This window comes from Crocodylus porosus, unplaced genomic scaffold (assembly GCF_001723895.1).
Source record: "Crocodylus porosus isolate Cpor-Errol unplaced genomic scaffold, CroPor_comp1, whole genome shotgun sequence".
Classification (NCBI taxonomy): Eukaryota; Metazoa; Chordata; order Crocodylia; family Crocodylidae; genus Crocodylus; species Crocodylus porosus.
In genome coordinates, this window is record NW_017728950.1 from 33,083,504 (window position 1) to 33,100,923 (window position 17,420).

A 17,420-nucleotide genomic window follows, 5' to 3' on the forward strand; every position below is an offset into this window, starting at 1 on the left:
TCTTGCTGGGATCCTATGACCCCAGCTGACTTCCTGCCCTTTGGGCAGGGGGCTGGACTCGATGATCTCCTGAGGTCCCTTCCAGCCCTAATGTCTATGAAATCTATGAAGAATGTAAACTAAGGATTGTAGCAAATGACAGCGCATAATGTTGAAGGAAAAGAGGATAAAAGCCCTCCCACTTCTACCTTCCCAAAGATATAAATCCCAACTAATTGACACCTTACAAGTCAGCTCTGTCCGATCCTGAAAGTTTCAGTAAAACAAAGACATTTAAATAAAACCAATCAGAGAATGTTCATTAAAATAAGCCATCTATAAATACAGGGTTCAGGCTGGAGGGAAAAACTGGAGGCCTCAGCGAATTCAAAAAGACTTGCTACCAGTCTGCATGCCATCCTCCTCCCCTTCTTGAATGCTCCCAGCTTGCATAGCTAAGAATCTGCGTTGTGCTGTCTTAAGTGATTTTGGGGTAAGTTTGTTTTTGCTTACATTCCAAAACAATGTCAAGTCTCTGGTTTCTCTTCCCGTAGCCAACCTGCCAGTTTACCTGTAATCCAGGTAAGAGTCAGTTCCTTAACCAGAAACACAACTATGATATCACACACAGTAGGAGGTGCAGGAGGAATGCATTTATTAACCTAGAACAAAGTAGGCATTGCCAATTTCTATGAATGTCAGTAACTACGAAATATTTATGTACCAAAAATGGACAATAAGGATTTGCTAATCAAGTTTTGCTGTTTTCATCATTGTTAAAATTGCTTCCAGTAGTAAGAGATTTACCTGCTGCTTTTCTTTCATCTTTTTGCTGGATGCATCTGCCTTTTTCTTAGCACCATCTAACTTCTGCTGGGCTTCTTTCAGTTCTCTCTCACACTCTGCTTCAGCATTTTTCATTTTGTTTTCTAGTACTTTGTATTTTTCTTCTGCCTTTTTTTTTACTTCATTAGTTTTCTTTAGTATCCTTTGACTTTCCTCTAAATCAAAAAGAATAGTATTGAACTGTAAATCTTTCCTGCCCCTAACTAACATTTTTATACACACATTATACAATGGCTTCCCTTGGAAAAGGTTTGTAGTACAGATTTATTGTCAACAATTTCAATGTTTCCTATTCTAAAATCCTTCAGGAAAAGAATATTGTTCAGTAAGAGACAATTCACTTGAGGGAGGCCAGCAAAATGGAAAATCTTCTATTAAGTTTCACAGATTAAATAAGCTCTCCTTTTAAACAAGGAAAGCATACTCCTTATAAGCTATACAGCAAAAAACTTCAAACTAATCTAGTTCTGTCCCTTCCCACAGCAGGACTGCAATATTCTTATCTGCCTGTTTCTTCCCCTTAAACCCATTTATGTTTGCTATTCCTTTTTTCTTGCTGTGTTTTCTTAAATCTCCTTCACCTGTGTAAATGCCTACATTTTTCTAATTATTTCCCATATTTTAAACTGTTTGTAATATAAAACAAGTATATACTTAACCAAGCTGACTCCTTCATAACCAATAAGTTTGAGATTATTAGTATGGGGTTTTTTTATATAGCAGTTTTCTTTAAAAAAGGAAAAAGCGTCTTTCCTTGAAAGTTTTGAATTTTATTTTATTTTTAATTTTTATTTTTTTTATACACAACAAAGATATTACTTCTACAAATAAGAGAATTAGACAGCAACGGAGTCAATATTATTTAAATTCCCATTTCTTGTTTTGTAATTTAACTTAAAAATAGACCTTTTAAACTTTGAAAACACTTCTAGAAAACCGTACCACCAAACCTTCCCTATACCTGGACTGAAGACCTGCTACCCGATACTGGAACCAATCAGAAAAATCAATAATTTAACCTATACTCAACAAGGATCAGACCCCAAGAAAACATTCCCAGCCCTTCCACTTTAAACAGCCTGCTAAGCTTACCCAACTTATCAAAAGCAAACTCTCTGCTGCCCAACAGACATCAAGTGGGACATAGACATGCCTGGGCAAGAAATACTTAACCTGTCGGCACATCTCTACTGCCAACACCCCTGCATAAAAACAACACAGCAGAATCCATGGTTCTTACACGTGCCTTTCCCAAATGTGATATACCTTATCCAATGTACTAAGTACCCTCATGGCAACTGTATGGGTGAAACTAAACAGCAAGTACATACCAGAATGAAGCAATGAACTCTCACAGAAAATAATATACAGAACAGGGATATACACATACCATTAGGAGCGCATCTCTCACAGAACAACCAATCTGTCTCCGACCTCACTATCCTCATGCTCAAGGGAAATCTGCCTAACACCTTTAAAAGCTGAACTTGGGAACAAAAATCCATACGCTACCTGGACACTAAAACCATGGACTAAACTAACAGGTTTAGGGCACATTATGTTTACCCAGCTTCTGAATTCTTTCCACACAGGAAAGGTGAGAATGACCCTCCGCCCTTTTGATAGGCCTTGATCTCCCAGTCATCTTTTCTTCTGCTAATTGTGGGCACAGACAGAAGTTACATTTTCAGGTAACTAGGCCTCTAAAAGCACTCTATAGCCAAGCCACGACACACATGCATGGCTGCAGACCACTTTTAAAAGTGACCAATTGCAAGGAAAATTAACTTTCCTCAAATGAGGTATCAGATGAAAGCGCTACTTCAGAGCGCCTTAGGGAATTTTTATTCCCTAGGGTTAAACTTTTCACATGAACAGGGTTGGGCTGATGCAGGCCAGACCCACAAGGCTGGGGGCTCTACTCCAGCCCTCCCCCTCCAGCTCAGGCCAGACAAACCTCAGCTGGCAGCTCACTGCTGGCTTCCCCCTCCCTTCCTGCTGACAGCCCTGGAGGAGAGGGGGGGAATAGAGGGGTCACTCCTCCACTCTGCTCGTCTGCAGGCAGACTGGATTTCCCCCACCTCTGACCCAACAAGCCAATGTCTGTTGGGTCAGGGCATCACTTCTTGTAAAGTGCCATGAGTTTCAGTGGGGGCCTGCATGCATGTCAGCTCCCTGTGTGTTCATTACCCCTGAAAATCTCTCTCACCCTCTCCCCTTTCTTCTTCTCTGTGCTGTGATTGGCTCCCTGTAATCAAAGACCTGAAGAAGAAAGTCTCGTATTCAAAAGCCTTTCTAATTTTATCCCAACTACATAGTAATAAGTAATAAAAAGATATTACCCTCAGAAATCCTTGCCTCATTAAACTCTGAACACATTTTAGCTTGAAGTTTCAAAAGCAAATGAGATTCTATTACAAGCAGCCAAATTCATGCTTTCAGCAACTTGCTTCCGAACATAACAAGTTTGTCTCACCAATGGTTTTTTCAAGGGCTTCCAATTCTTGTTGTTGTTTGTGATAGGCACTTTGCTGAAGCTTTGTCTGCAATAGTTCTGCTTCTTCCGATTTCATCTCCCACTGTTGTTTCAGATGTCGATACCTCAGATTATAGCAAAATTAAGTTAGATGTATTCATGTGTAAATAGCTTACATACCTATTGCGTTAAGTACAAAACATTTAATATTTTCAACGCGTATTGGGGAACAGTTGGGAAACACAAGTACTTGCTTATTTTAGAATGAGGAATATTGATAAAATGGACCAGTGGTCCAGCTGCTGACTAAGCCTCATATACAACCTGCTGGGACAATGACATTTATAACCTGTATTGCCTGACATCAGTTTTGAGCATAAACACATATTTCATACCACATTCTGTTGACCAGAAACCGTTGGTCTCAATGTACTGCCATGAAAGTCTTTCATATTACACCTCAACTGTTCCTCTAATTTTTTATGCCATATTTTCTTGCATACTACATGTCCCCAAATAACACAGGTTGCTTACAGATGCTAAAAAAAAAGAAAACAAAATCCAAATGGCAGTTTACTTAAGACTCTGCATGCTCCTGCACTGATCCCAGCACATGCCCAGAAAAGGCAGTGCGACTTGACTCACCCAATGTCTGTATAGATTGGGTGCTTTAGTGCGGCTTTTTTGGTGTTTCTATCGAATAACTGATTGCTTTTAAGAGCACTCAGATAAAAGTGTTAAAAAGCCCCAATGAAACACCTAATCTATACAGACACCGCGGTGCCAAGTTGAAATAATGCACTAGTTCTTCCTGTAAAGTGATTTCAATTAAAAACAAACAAACAAACAAAAAAAACCCCACACCTATCTGCAAGCAGCTACATTGTTTTGCAAAGACAGAAAAATGTTTTCCGGAGTCCTATCCACAGTCAAAAGCTGCTACCAAAAGAGTACTAGGTATGAGAGTTAAAAACTAGCTATGATACTAGAAAGTGGACTCTGTCTGTTGCATGCTGGCTGGGAGAGAAACACAGCTCCCAGCAACCATGCCAATGCAGAGATCAGCTTCAGACGTGCATCCCAGTTTTGGAGAGCTAAAGGTGAGTATAGTATACAAGTAAATACAGTAAAAGTTATGTACATTTCATATACACAGACACATGAGTTTAGATGCAACTCTTACTTTTCAGCAGTGTTCTTTAAACTTGCCAGCTCTTTTTCTACTGTCTCTAGCTCAGCCTCCTTAGTTTTTAACTTTTCATCAATGCTTTTCAGTTCTTGAATTATGGACAATATAGGGGTAGACTGTGACCGTGCACCTGGTTAGCAAAAGAAACAGTAAAGCTAACATGATGAGTCTATATAAATGAAAGCACAGGTAAACAAAGTTTAATATAAAATATAGGCATTTTCACATTGCAAACAATAAGAACCCAATGTTCTTTAGACAGCCACGATTGAATGTAAGAGTTCAAGATAAGCAAGAATACCTCTGTAAATTTTATCGTATATATTCTAAAAAGTGAAACCTGAATGAACTAATAAAAAAGTTACCTGCTTAATAGTGTGTACATAATAGTGTGTACATTCAAATTTCTGGCTATTCTTTTGCTGAATTTGGTTTTAACAATTAGAAACAAGGTTTCAAATAATTTGTTTGTAAAGGAAAACAAATAGTTTCCAACGTACACTTTTTTTTCATTCTTACATTGTTATAGTACATGCCATAGAGGACACTTTCGTAACATGGAGACCTCAAAAACAAACATTGCTTAATTCTGGCTACCAACCTCAGCTGCTCCTTAAAAAAACCCAAAAAAATTAACAATGAGGATGAATTTCACTCCCACCCCTCCCCTGCATTTCAGGTATATGCAAACTTGAGCAGAACCTACCTTTTCCTTCAAATTTCTTGAAATGGAAATATTACTGAAATCTAATATTATGGTACTAGTTTGTTTTTTTTTTCAGCCAAGTACAAAAAATTAAATTTTCATTCAATTAATTAATGATTTGGCCATAAATAAGGTGTGTTAGACTGAATATGTAGGATTTTGAAGTACTCACATTTACCAGAGTAGATAATGAATGCATTTGAGAGTTTAAATGTTCTTAAATTATTGATCTTAAACAGGGACTATCCAATTAATTTTCCCCTGCTAGATGGGCCGTTTGAAAATCTGCTCCCTGTTACTGAAGAAATACATATTCAGTCAAACAGATTCAAAATTAACCTGTTCCACTTGCCATTTTATATTTCACATTTATTAAATCATTACAAGGGTTACATCAACACAACTGGAATCTAGGATATGAAAAAACAAATGACCTCCACTTAGAGTGCCCTGGGGGTCAAAGGTATCTCCTCCAAGTGTGACAGTTCTTTTCATTATCTTTTTGTCAAATGTCACTTTCTTGGCATTATCCATGTTATCACAAACCAGTGTTGTTCCAAAAACATATTCCATTGCCTTCTGCAGCTCAGATTCATAGCCAACCAGTGAAAGGGCCAAATGAGCATTGTCAGCACCAACCTAAAAGTCAAAGGGAATAGGATTGGTATGTCACAATGCAATTTAAATACACAATTTTTAAATCCAGTTCCCCACCATCCTTGCAATTAGAGCTTTTGTAATATATTGGGCCTTCTAATTACCAAATATCATAAGAAGCAAGTATCTTTTAAGTACATGATTACAGCTGAAAAAACAGACGGATTTGGCTTAACTAGTAATAGCAGTTTACACCATCAATCAGATTCAGCAATGTACTTCCAGGGCCTATTCTCTAACTGGCAACAGAGCTCTATTGCTCAGTCCCTCCACTCTTTCCCTCCAGTCATGAAGTGATTCAATTCTTTGCCCCCTTTCCACCCAACCCTTCTGACTACCCTTCCAAGCAATTGATAGATCAATGCTACCTTGCCTATTTCTCAGGCTATTCCCAGTCTTCCCTGATTTGGCGAGGAAGAAACCTGACATGCAACTTTTCTAAACAGCACTTCATCTTGCCCCATACTTCTGGGAAATAATTCTTCTCCCCTCACTGTGAGTCAAGGAGGTTTTAAGCAGCATCTCAGTCCCCTTCAGGAAGATAAAAAAAATCCCTGAGAACATAAAATATAGAAGGCCTTGTGACTTCTACTGTCAGAGATGGGAGAGCACAGAACAGGAGTGAAGTGTGCCTAAGAGTAAAAGAAGCAACTATAACTATGCCTCTTCCACCTATGTAGCACCTGTGGTTTGATGGGCTTCATAAGCAATACTTAGGCTGTTTTATGTATTTTGCAAGACCATGGATGAGTGATAGTGGGTTGTGGTCAACATTCTGTCATCCTATGTAATATGTACCTGTATATCATTTAGTGCTCTGCTCTGCTCTCCATCATGATTTTACCTCAATTCCAGTAAATCTGGATTCTGCAAAACTTCAAATTAAGCCATCCCTCCTCCAGAAAATATTAATCTCTCTAATTATGACACAGCAACAACTACCATTATTTCATAAAAATTAGTGGTCATACTATGAATGTGGACAGATGCAACAGTAATACTAGTGTAAAATGATCTGACAAAATAAAAAGAAAAAAACATACTTATGGCAGAATAGTTTATTTAAATATAACATACCAAGCTTTTGGCCACTTTCACAGTTTTTTCTGCAATACATTCAGCTGCAATTTTGTTCAGTGGAATGATGGTGTATCGTTGCTTCAGTTCTCCTTTTTCTAGGAGTTTCTTACCAGTAACCTAAATCAAAAAGTTAACAGGTGTCTACCAAAATGCCTACATTACAGCTGTCTAACAGAACAAGGAGCAATGGTCTCAAGTTGAAACAAAGTAAGTTTATGGTAGATATCAGGAAACCTTTTCACTATCAGGGTAGCAAAACACTGGAACAAGTTACCCAGAGAGGTTGTGGAGGTTTTTAAGACCCGGCTAGACAAAACCTTGGTTGGGATGATCTAGTTGGGGATGGTCCCGCTTTGAGTAGGGGGTTGGACTAGATGACCTCCTAAGGTCTCTTCCAACCCTCATTTTCTATGATTTGATTAAAATACGTGACTAATTGTGAACACTAAAATAATAGGAATAGTATGCAAATGATAAGGGACACATTTACTGTTGGTGTAAGCAGGAGTCCTGCTTATTGATCTAAGTTGGGACATACCCACTTGAGGTCAAATTTACTGCTGGCTAAGGTATCTGTTAAAGAATATGTTTTTGTCTTAGGCAGTTAAAGCCCATTGCATTATCTCCCATGAGTGCTGACAGAAGTTGAATTAAAATAGAGTTGTGCATACCCCCTTAACAAGGAAGTCTGGACACAGACCAGTAAGAAACATACCTCAGTGTCCACAACAATATTATAGAGTTTCCCTCCAGCTACCACTTCTAGAGCTGTTGCTGTGGAAACATCTTTCACAGTGATAAGAGATGCAACAAGTCCTTTTACATGGTTTGAATTCCAATTTTTTTCTGGATCTCTAAAAAATAAATTAGAACAGCATTATAGTCTACTAGTTCCCCCCCTCAGACTATCTTTAGAAATATACATGTGAGGACTCCCCTCCACCATCCCATTTGCTCTCATGTAGACAATTCAACAATAGAGGCAGTTAAAACATTAGGGGCCAAAGGTGAATGAATTATTTAGAAAATTTATGACAATATTTTAAGTGACATGTCAGTTTTGGTTGGGTCATGTAAAATGATCGTGTCATTAGTAATTTAGTAACTGGAAATGGAGGAAACAACAGAAATATTCAAATGTTCTGTGCCCCAATTCACACCGACTCATAAAAGTTTCTGAAGACAAATTTTTTAAGCAGATGTTTCATGAACATTGGTATGTTCCAAGGCCTTACTTGTACTGAAACTGCAGCCTGGGGAACTTGGCCATTAAAGCTTCAAAAGACTCTCTCATCCGATTAACATCGCAGGACAATTCTTTCCGTTTTGCCAAAAGAGTTTCTTCTTTTTTGTCTAAAAGAACCAAACAAATTCCATTATTTAGTCCAGGGCATCAAAGGTATGGCCTGTATTGTGGCTCCAGCCCACAGAGCCATTTCATCCAGCCTGCAGATCCCCTTTGGCAGGCAAGAATTTGGAGGTGGGGCTGGCTGAAGAATCTAGGGGACTGCTGGATACTGCCATCAGCAGCAGGCTACCAAGTGAGGGCTGTGCCAACGCAGTCCTGCAGCTAATTGATGCCATTGCTAGTCAGCTAACCACTAGTCACCACCCTGTGCTTGGGCCTCTGCCATGGAAAGCAGGTGCCTGCCCCACTGTAGCTGCTGTTTGCCTCACCACCATTGCCACCTGCCCCATGAACCTGGCCTGTGAGAAGCCCCAGTCCTGATCCAGAGCAGGGCGAGTTAGACTAAATCAGGGGCACTAATTTAAAGCATTTGCAAATGAAGCATATTAAGAACTGCACATTTCATATAATGTGAACCAACTGAAAACATCCTTCCCTCTTCCAAAATTCAGTAATTAGAGCAGTAACTGGAGCTTGGTACCGTACATGCTTCTGGTGAAGATTATTATAGAAAACCAATTCACAACTTTTGGTTTGATAATTCACCTTTGAAGCAAAAGGCATATGCAAATATTGTAAGCGTCTCTGTATCAAGACATATTTTTACACCTTGGATGTCACTTGTTTTTATTTAAGTATTAAGAATGCCAGAAGTGGTAAGCACATACATCCACCATTAGACTGGATTTTCATTTACCTGTCAGACTCTGGCTCTACTTTGGACTGTAAACAGCTGTGTAACTTATAACCTTCAAGTGGGTGTAAGCTGCATTTAACCTGCCAAACCAGAGTGAAGTGGTTTTAATATAAATGAGATTCCTTTTATGGAAACAGTGTGGGGGATGAGCAGGCTGGGGAGGGGGTGTGAAATAATCTTCCAGGACCTAAATTTAAAAGCACCCAAAATCTGGGGCAGGATGGGGTGGGGGAGGGCACAGGGGAAGAAGATTTTTACCTTCAACACAAAAAGGTAAATGTCAAACAAATGTCAATTTTGTTCAATATCTTCATTAATGATCTGAAAGCTGGGATAGATTGCACCGGTAGCAAGTTTGCAGATGACATCAAGCTGGGAGGGCGTGGTAAATATACTGGAAGGTAGGGCTATGATTCAGCATGACCTAGACAAATTGGAGGATTGGGCCAAAAGAAATCTCACGAGGTTCAACAAGGACAAGTGCAAGGTTCTGCACTTAAGACAGAACAATTTCATGAACTATTACAGGTTTGGGACCAACTGGCTAAGCAGCATCTCCATAGAAAAGGACCTGGGGATTACAGTGAACAATAAGCTGGATATAAAAATCAACAGAGCCCTTGTTGCCCAGAAAGCTAAAAGCATTCTGGGTTGCATTAGTAGGAGTGTTGCCAGAAAATTGAGGGAAGTAATTATTCCCCTGTTTTGCAGTGGTGAGACCATATCTAAAGTACTGATGCCCAGTTTTGGGGCTCCCACCATTAGTGGCACTAGAAAATATTATTTGCGGGGCTGGGCAATGCAGAGAATACCCACCTGACCTACCCCTGCCCCTCCCTCCCACAAGGCCGTTCCAGGGCTGGCACGCACTGGTGCTGTGCACACGGCAGCAAACAAGCACAGGCAGGGGCGCTGGGCAGTGGGCTGGAGCCACTGTCACTGGCCCACTTTGGTGGGGGGAGGGCTAAGCCTTCCACTGCCTATGGCCCCCACTATAGAAAGGATGTGCATAAGTTGGACAGAGTCCAGCAAAAGGCAATGGAAATGGTGAGGGGACTGGAGGACATGACTCCTGAGGAGCAGCTGAGGGAACTGGTCTTATTAAGTTTAGAGAAGAGAAGACTGAGGGAGAATTTAATAGCAGCCTTCAACTACGTGAAGGGGGATTCCAAAGAGGGTAGAGCTAAACTGTTCTCAGTGGTGCTAGATGACAGAACAAAAAGCAATGGTCTAAAGTTGCAGCAAGGGAAGTTTAGGTTGGATAACAGAAAAACCTCTCTCACTAGGAAGGTTGTGAAGCACTGGAACAAGTAACCTAGAGAGGTGGTGGAATCTCCATCTTGGAGGTTTTTAAGGCCCAGCTCAACAAAGCCCTGGCTGGGATGATCTAGTTTGGGGATGACTTCCTGAGGTCCCTTCCAACCCTCATTTTTTGATTCTAAGAGCTGCAATTGTGACTAATCAACTTCCTGCAACTTAAAAGACTACATACTTTTCCTTGTCTTATTTCACTGTGTAGTCTCCACTGCCACTAAGATGGGAGAGGTACTTGTTTTAATTCCAGGCATATTTAATGTATTTCCCAGTTCTTTCTTTGTAAAAAGTTTCTTCCAGGTCATCTTGCATCTCCACCTTCATTCCCCCATGTTATTCTACCAGTAAGTCAGCACAAACCTTCATAATTTAGCTTTTTCATTTCATTTTCTAGTTTCTCTTTCAGCTTTTTGACAGTTTCAAATGCTTCATTATCTTTCTTGTAGCCTCCATCCATTTTTTTTACTTCAGCTTGTTTTGTCTTCAACTCTTGCTGAGCATGTTTCAACTTCATCTGAGCCTACAGGGAAATATACAAGTGTAGAAACTGGAGTTTTCCAGGCAACTGAATGGCAATGCAGATTTAAAATGTTCATAATCAATCAGTGTGCTTAAGTTATTAGAACAGTGACAAATAGCATTGTTTGAGCAGCAAGAGTAGTATGGTGGTGGATTAGACTGCAGAGCAGAGCACTGGCAGTCTGGAGATAATGTTAATAGTTTTTTTGTGGCATGGGGTCATCTAAAAAGGCAGGACAGAGGAAGGTATGAGAGAGGAATGATTTGGAGTAATAAATGGACTTGGAGCAGGGAAGACCTCAACAAAGGTCTTTCAAAACTAAATTTCTTCAGATGAGACTAGGGACACACTCTGCACTGAGGACTAGCCACTTACATGTGAAGAATTAAATTAAAACAGTGAAGAATGCTTAGTGAAGTCTGACAAAACAGAAAGCATTCCTACTTTATCTACTGCAGGGGTGTTAAACTGACCTGGCCCTGCAGGCTGGATGAATGGCATGGGACCCATTCTGGGACACAAGTCACAGTCCCAGACCAGCTGCAGCAGACACTGGGCTGAACATGTGGGGATCGGGCTGCAGCAGACACTGGACTGAGCATGGGTCCCTGGAGCAGGTGCCACATGTGGTATGTGCCCACATGTGCTGGACTTGGGAACTGGGTCATGCATCAAGGGGCTGGATGATGGGGCTCCACAGTCCAGATCTTTGACACACCCCATCTATAGGAATTGAATCAACAAATAAACAAAAGGCCATCTACTCCTCTTCCCCCACTCTCTCAACCTCTTAACAACTGCAGCACAGGACTGCCCAGCCAGCTTTCTGGTGTGCCAGGAACTCGGCAGGGGAGAAGGTAGGGAGCCCCTGCTGCGCAGACCTAGCCCAGCCTTTATCATGTCCAACCAGGTTTCACCATGCTGAGGAAATGGGGCTGGTGCGTGGGAAACAGAGCGGCTCTGCTGTGTGGACCTGGCCTGGTCCCCACCAACACCTAAGCGCACAAGTTGGGGGGGGGGGATTCTGTGTGGCACAAAGGCTCCGTTCCTCAACCTCCCACCCACCTGCACAGGGAGGAGACAGAGCCTTTTCTGTTTCCTCTCTGCAACAGCCTGGGGGCAGGACTGGAGTGGTATCTGCCTAGAACAGACAAGAAATGGCTGAGGCTAGCAAGCAGCCCAGTGAGGGGCCCCTAAGATGATGCCAGAATACAACCTACGCTGAAACATGATAGATGTGATATAGACATTCAAAAAAAGTGCTCTAACCTGATGTGCTTTATTCTAATATCACATCTAATCAAGGGTTAACTTAACAGGATCTGCCATTTTTAAAGTGCTTTAAATGCCATGAACATCTGTTGTTATGGCTTTAAAGTGCTTTCTGCATGCCTAATGCACTTTAAGTGTAACATTTGTACCTAGCCATAAGTTACAAAGTAGGAAAAGCTTTCTAACCCTAAGGTTAAGTGCTGGAATAGGATACCTAGCAGGGCTGTGGAAATCTCATCTGTATATTTGATCCTGACAGAGCACATAGATGACATAGGGTGGCCACCCTATGGAATGCATGCCACAGGCCACCTCCGTGTGTGTAGCATAGCAAATTAGAGAGGAAACAGGCAACACAATGGCAGATGGGGCAGGATGCAGAAAGCAGAGCAGAAGGGGTGTACAATGGCACTCTGGGAGCGTAGAAAGCTAACTTGTGGCTTGTCTGCCAAAAGAAGTTGGCCCCCACTGAACTAGGTGAACTCTTGAGGTCCTTTCCAGCTTTACATTTCTACCAATTGCTATTAAAGTAGAAAAATGAAAACACACCCTTGCCAAATGACGTGACCCAAAATATGACATTCAGAGTTTCTTCCATCCTTAATTAAGAACTCAGATCAATAAAGAGGCCTGCTGCAGACTGAGGCTACTCACTGAATTTTTACAAGTATGAAATTCATATATGCAGTGGAATACAGGATTTTAAAAGCAGTTTAAAATGGTAAAATGTAGTGTTTTTAAAACAGTTTAAGATAGACACATTTCATGTTTCTGGTGACAAACACATGGAACATCACAACCTTTCTTTTTTTTAAGCCAAATATTGTAATGATAAAAAAAACCCCAACCAATACAGATTTTCTCCCAGTTTGTGGAAAAATACCAGTTGAAATAATGGTACCTATTAACATGCAAAGCTTTTTACTAAACGTCTCTCCTAGCCCTTTTTTAATAATCCAAACTTACTGTTGCTGGAAAACCTCTGTGTAGCAAGATTTGTAAAAGCCCCAGTGCTCATCTGGGACAGGCTCAGCTTTTAGTCTTACCTGTTTAGCCTCTGTTTCTGTTTTACTAATATCATTTTTGCAGGTCATCATTTGTTCAGCCAGAGTAGCTGCTTCACCATCTTCATTGCTGGACAGACCAGCAGACACAGCATTAAAATGTTGTTGTGCCACAGCTAAAGCCTCTGTGTCTTGTTTACTTGCCTCCTGAAAAGCATCAAGCCCACCTTGCATCTTTATTACCTCTTTCTCCTTTGCCACTAAAGCTTTGGAATCCTTTAGCAAAAAAAGAAAAACACCTGTCAAATACATTTAAGATGGTATTGATCAACTTGAAACCTGAGCAATTAAAAAACAATTACAATTAGCATCAGGTCTTAAGTTCCCAAGTCCCCTTGCCAGCTTTTGAACTAACATCTTCATATCTCTTAAGTGTTTACTTGCTCCCGTTATAAAAGAGATCCACAAAACAGGGGACATGGATCAAATGCAGGTCAAATGCAAAAGACAGAGGAAAAATATTTTCTCTCTATTCTCTATCAATTATAACATTCTTAAGAACAACTAGTGGCAGTAATAAGGTAAAAAAGGAAGTGACAAAATGTGAATACTGACAGTGTTTCATTTGAACTTTGGAAAAAACACACCTTATCAAGCAACATTAGGTTATTGTGATCCTCACTAAACTTAACTAAAAATTTAGTAAAGAGGAGACTATTCTCTTCAAATATATACCTACCAGCCTCCTACTGGGAACATAAATGTTTATACAATAAAATAAATTAATCACATGTTAAAAAGAAATCTTTCCCAGTCAATACTGGGAGGAAATAACCCCCCAAAATGGCAGATTTAGAAGTTTAGCCAATTATACAGTTTAGTTTAATGTAAAGAGATAATGCCCCCTCTGTTCTATATTTCTATCCTACTATGGCCTATATGTTAAAACACACTATGACTCTGATATCAAAGCTCTTCTGCCTCTTGGATACACACTACAAAAAGTACAAAAAACATTCACATGCAGTTGCTGGGTTTTTTGGAGGAGTGGGGGAGAGGGTCATTGAAAAAGCAATGTACTAATGTTAAGTAAATTAAGAGGTCTTGCTGTTTGTGCTTACCTCCTCCATACTTTTTACCAGTTCTTTGCGTTTATATTCTTCACCTTTTAAGTTTTGCTTCTTGAGATCAAGGGCACTTTGTGCTTTAGTATCAACTCTTTGAACTTCTGTAAGAGCATCTTCTAGTGTGCGAAGTATGCCACCAACTTCCTACAAAACAGGAGAACAGGAGAAATAGGAAAATGCAAATGATATTTAAAAAAGGCTGTTGAAATACAAATGCAGGGTAAGGAAGGGGGACAACAAAAAACCTGTTTGCTGTAAAACAAAAGGAAACAAGGATTTGCTGTGTATCAGCTGCTATGTCATATTTGCCCAAACTTTCAGTTCCTGTTCAACACAAGCCACAGTAAACAAATACTTCCCCTCCCCCAATCAATAAAAAATGTGAACTGGTACATTAGAGAATTACTTATTTTCCAGTGGATCAGGAAAGATTTTCATTTGTTTACTCTGCACTGTGACATTTCTTTCCCTTAATACAATTCTTTTCAGGCATCTTCTGCTCAGCTGGGCAGCTCTTCTTTCATAGAAGCAAGAAGAATCAGTCTTATAAATGAAAACATTTTTGCAGTATTTGAATATGAATGCCTTCTGGATAAAGCTCTAATTCCACAATGACTTATGCATGTAAGTAAATGTATTTACATGTATTCACTGAATAAATGCTAATTTAACACTGATGTTCCTATTTGTAACAGATGTACAGAATGAAAATTGTAAGAATGAGTCTGTACCTAATATTGCTCTTCCGCAGATTTTGGGCCGTTAGTGTAACTTGGTGATTCTCAGGTGGAATACTGGGACACTCAGAGGTGCCATAAGGTGCAAGATAAGCAGATAAGCACAGGCTCATGCTCAGACTCTCCCTGGCTATTCCCCTCTTCAGCTGCTCTGCAAGGAGGCAATCACCGCTATAACTAAAAGTCAGGTTTTGAAATGAGGTGCCACTTAGTTCCGAAAAGTTATGGAGGAGTGTCTCAAGTCTAAAAAGGTTAAGAACTACTGAGCTAACCAAATATTTTAGGTCAGGGGTCGGCAACGTTTTTGGGCAGAATACCAAAAACACCCACAACCTTAACTTGTAAGATGTTGGTATGCTAGGGGCAGACAGCAGGGCAGCCATGAGGGGCCCAATCCTTGTTATGGCAGTGCAGCCCTGGGCCCTTCTCCACCATCTGCCCTGAGGCATGCATGCCAAGCAAAATGCCTTCATGCGCTATGCTCTAGCACCCATGCCAGGGGTTACCCATCTCTGTTCTAGGTGTTTGTGAGCATAAATATCAGTTATTTTGTTCCTTATTATAAACAGTATCATTCTCATTCATTACATAGAGATCTAGTTAGTTGATGAAAGGGAAAACTACCTTAAGCACTGCAAAGCAAATCCATCTGTCAATTTTTTGTAGTCTATAACCTTTTTTTCTTTTTTAAACAAAGTCTTCTGAAAGACCCACAAAACAAAAAGACGAAAAAGACTATCACCAAATCACAAAGGAAAAATAAAGGTTCTCTCTCAAATGGTCTACTAGGTATTTTTTTGCAGCAAGAGCAGGTAAAATGTTTCAGCAGGTAAAATGGAAGTGTAATTATGACATTTGTAGTGCCCCTTTCATGTAATAGCTGAAGATTACAGTCAATGGCATGCAATCCAAAAATAAACACAGGTGAAAGGAACATGCACAGAAATATTATTATAGTTGATTAATCTAATTGAATGCAAGTACACTTCGAATTTTCCTACTTACCTTATCTCTTTTCTTTTCCATCTCTGCTACTTCTTTGTTAAGTTCTTTTATCTTCTTCTCATTTTCAGCCATTGAATCCTGAAGTTTTGCTATATTTGCCTGCATTTCCTTTAACTCCTCTGCAGAGCGTACTTTAGTTTCTTCAGCCAGAACAAATTGATACGCAATATAAAGGCGGCTTAAGTGTTCTATCTCTCGCATTACTTTTTGGTATTCCAAATAGGATGATCGTTCCTGAAAAAAAGGGCAGTCAATAAAAAGAAGATATTAAGATTTTAAGGAAAAATAAGTGCCACAAGCCTATTTAACAAGATACTAGTAAATTATGCTAATGGAACATACTGTTTTATGTTAACAATGTGTGTAGCTATCTTTTTAAAAGGCCAATATACTGCCTCATCTTACTATACTGTTCTAGTATTTTTGTGATTTCTGGCAGGCCCTAAATGGCCCACATCGTAATCAGACATTCAAAAACCAGGCAGGACCTCTACAGCATGGTTAACACATTAAAGCACTTCACACTACTGGTACGAATACATTTTAACGTGAAATACAGTTGACACGTATTCTGTTAATTTTGAAAACAGGTTAATCAACAGAGTTATTCCATTTTCCAGTACCCCAGAAACCAGCCTTCAGGGCAACTTCACCCACCCTAACTAATTATGTTTAAAAGTCAACCTCCGCCTCCTTTTTCCTGTGTATTTTCAATACCTCTTTCAGTTTCTGGAGGGTTGGTGTGATCTCCTCTTCTAAAATCTGAAACACAACACAGAATATTTGTTGCCATTCTTAATAATTTTTCTAAACTAGCAAAATGCCTGTCATGTATGACAGGGTAGGGGGCCGGGGACAAAGACCAGCGTCTGGCCCTGCGCCCTTCCCCCAGTGTTCTAGGTCCAGCCCCACTCCCCACCCCTCCCATTGCCGCTCTAGGACTTGTCCTGCTCCTCCACCCCCTGCTGCTGCTGCTCTAGGTCCTTCTCTGCTCCACCCCTTCCCGCTGCCGCTCCGGGTCCAGCCCTGCTCTACACCAGTCCGCATGTGAGGAGGTGCGGCACAAGGGTGCATAGGGATGGAGTAGCATGTTACCACCAGGTGTGGCACGAGGAGTGGCCATGACTCAGGAAGTGCTCGATGGTTAGGTGGCATGGGCAGTGGCCCTGGGGTGTGGTGCAGGGCATGAGAGGGCCATGGCACACAGTTGCAGGGCAGGATGTGGTGTAGGGAGCAGTCCCAGTGTGTCATAAGGCGCACAGGGGGTGTGGCACAGGGCTGCACAGGGTCCTGGTGTGTTACCACAGGGCATGGTGCAGGGGGCACCTGCTGGCTGTGGCCACGTGGTGTGGGAAGCAGCTCCGGGGTGTAACACAGAGCACACAGGGAGGCGTGGCATGAGG

General features: G+C 40.7%; 1 protein-coding gene across 1 annotated transcript in view; it reads right to left on the reverse strand.

The window, feature by feature from the left end:
- SMC2 (structural maintenance of chromosomes 2) overlaps positions 1-17,420 on the reverse strand; it is a 35,518-nt gene that overhangs the window by 10,702 nt on the left and 7,396 nt on the right. The window contains exons 7-18 of the mRNA XM_019555287.1: positions 16,735-16,779; positions 16,018-16,251; positions 14,270-14,419; positions 13,191-13,424; positions 10,713-10,872; positions 8,169-8,286; positions 7,649-7,787; positions 6,931-7,050; positions 5,631-5,835; positions 4,485-4,620; positions 3,302-3,426; positions 787-980 (exon numbers count right to left, since the gene is read on the reverse strand). Coding sequence (XP_019410832.1) covers positions 787-980; positions 3,302-3,426; positions 4,485-4,620; positions 5,631-5,835; positions 6,931-7,050; positions 7,649-7,787; positions 8,169-8,286; positions 10,713-10,872; positions 13,191-13,424; positions 14,270-14,419; positions 16,018-16,251; positions 16,735-16,779 — 1,860 coding nt within the window. The remainder of the gene's footprint in view (positions 1-786; positions 981-3,301; positions 3,427-4,484; positions 4,621-5,630; positions 5,836-6,930; positions 7,051-7,648; positions 7,788-8,168; positions 8,287-10,712; positions 10,873-13,190; positions 13,425-14,269; positions 14,420-16,017; positions 16,252-16,734; positions 16,780-17,420) is intronic.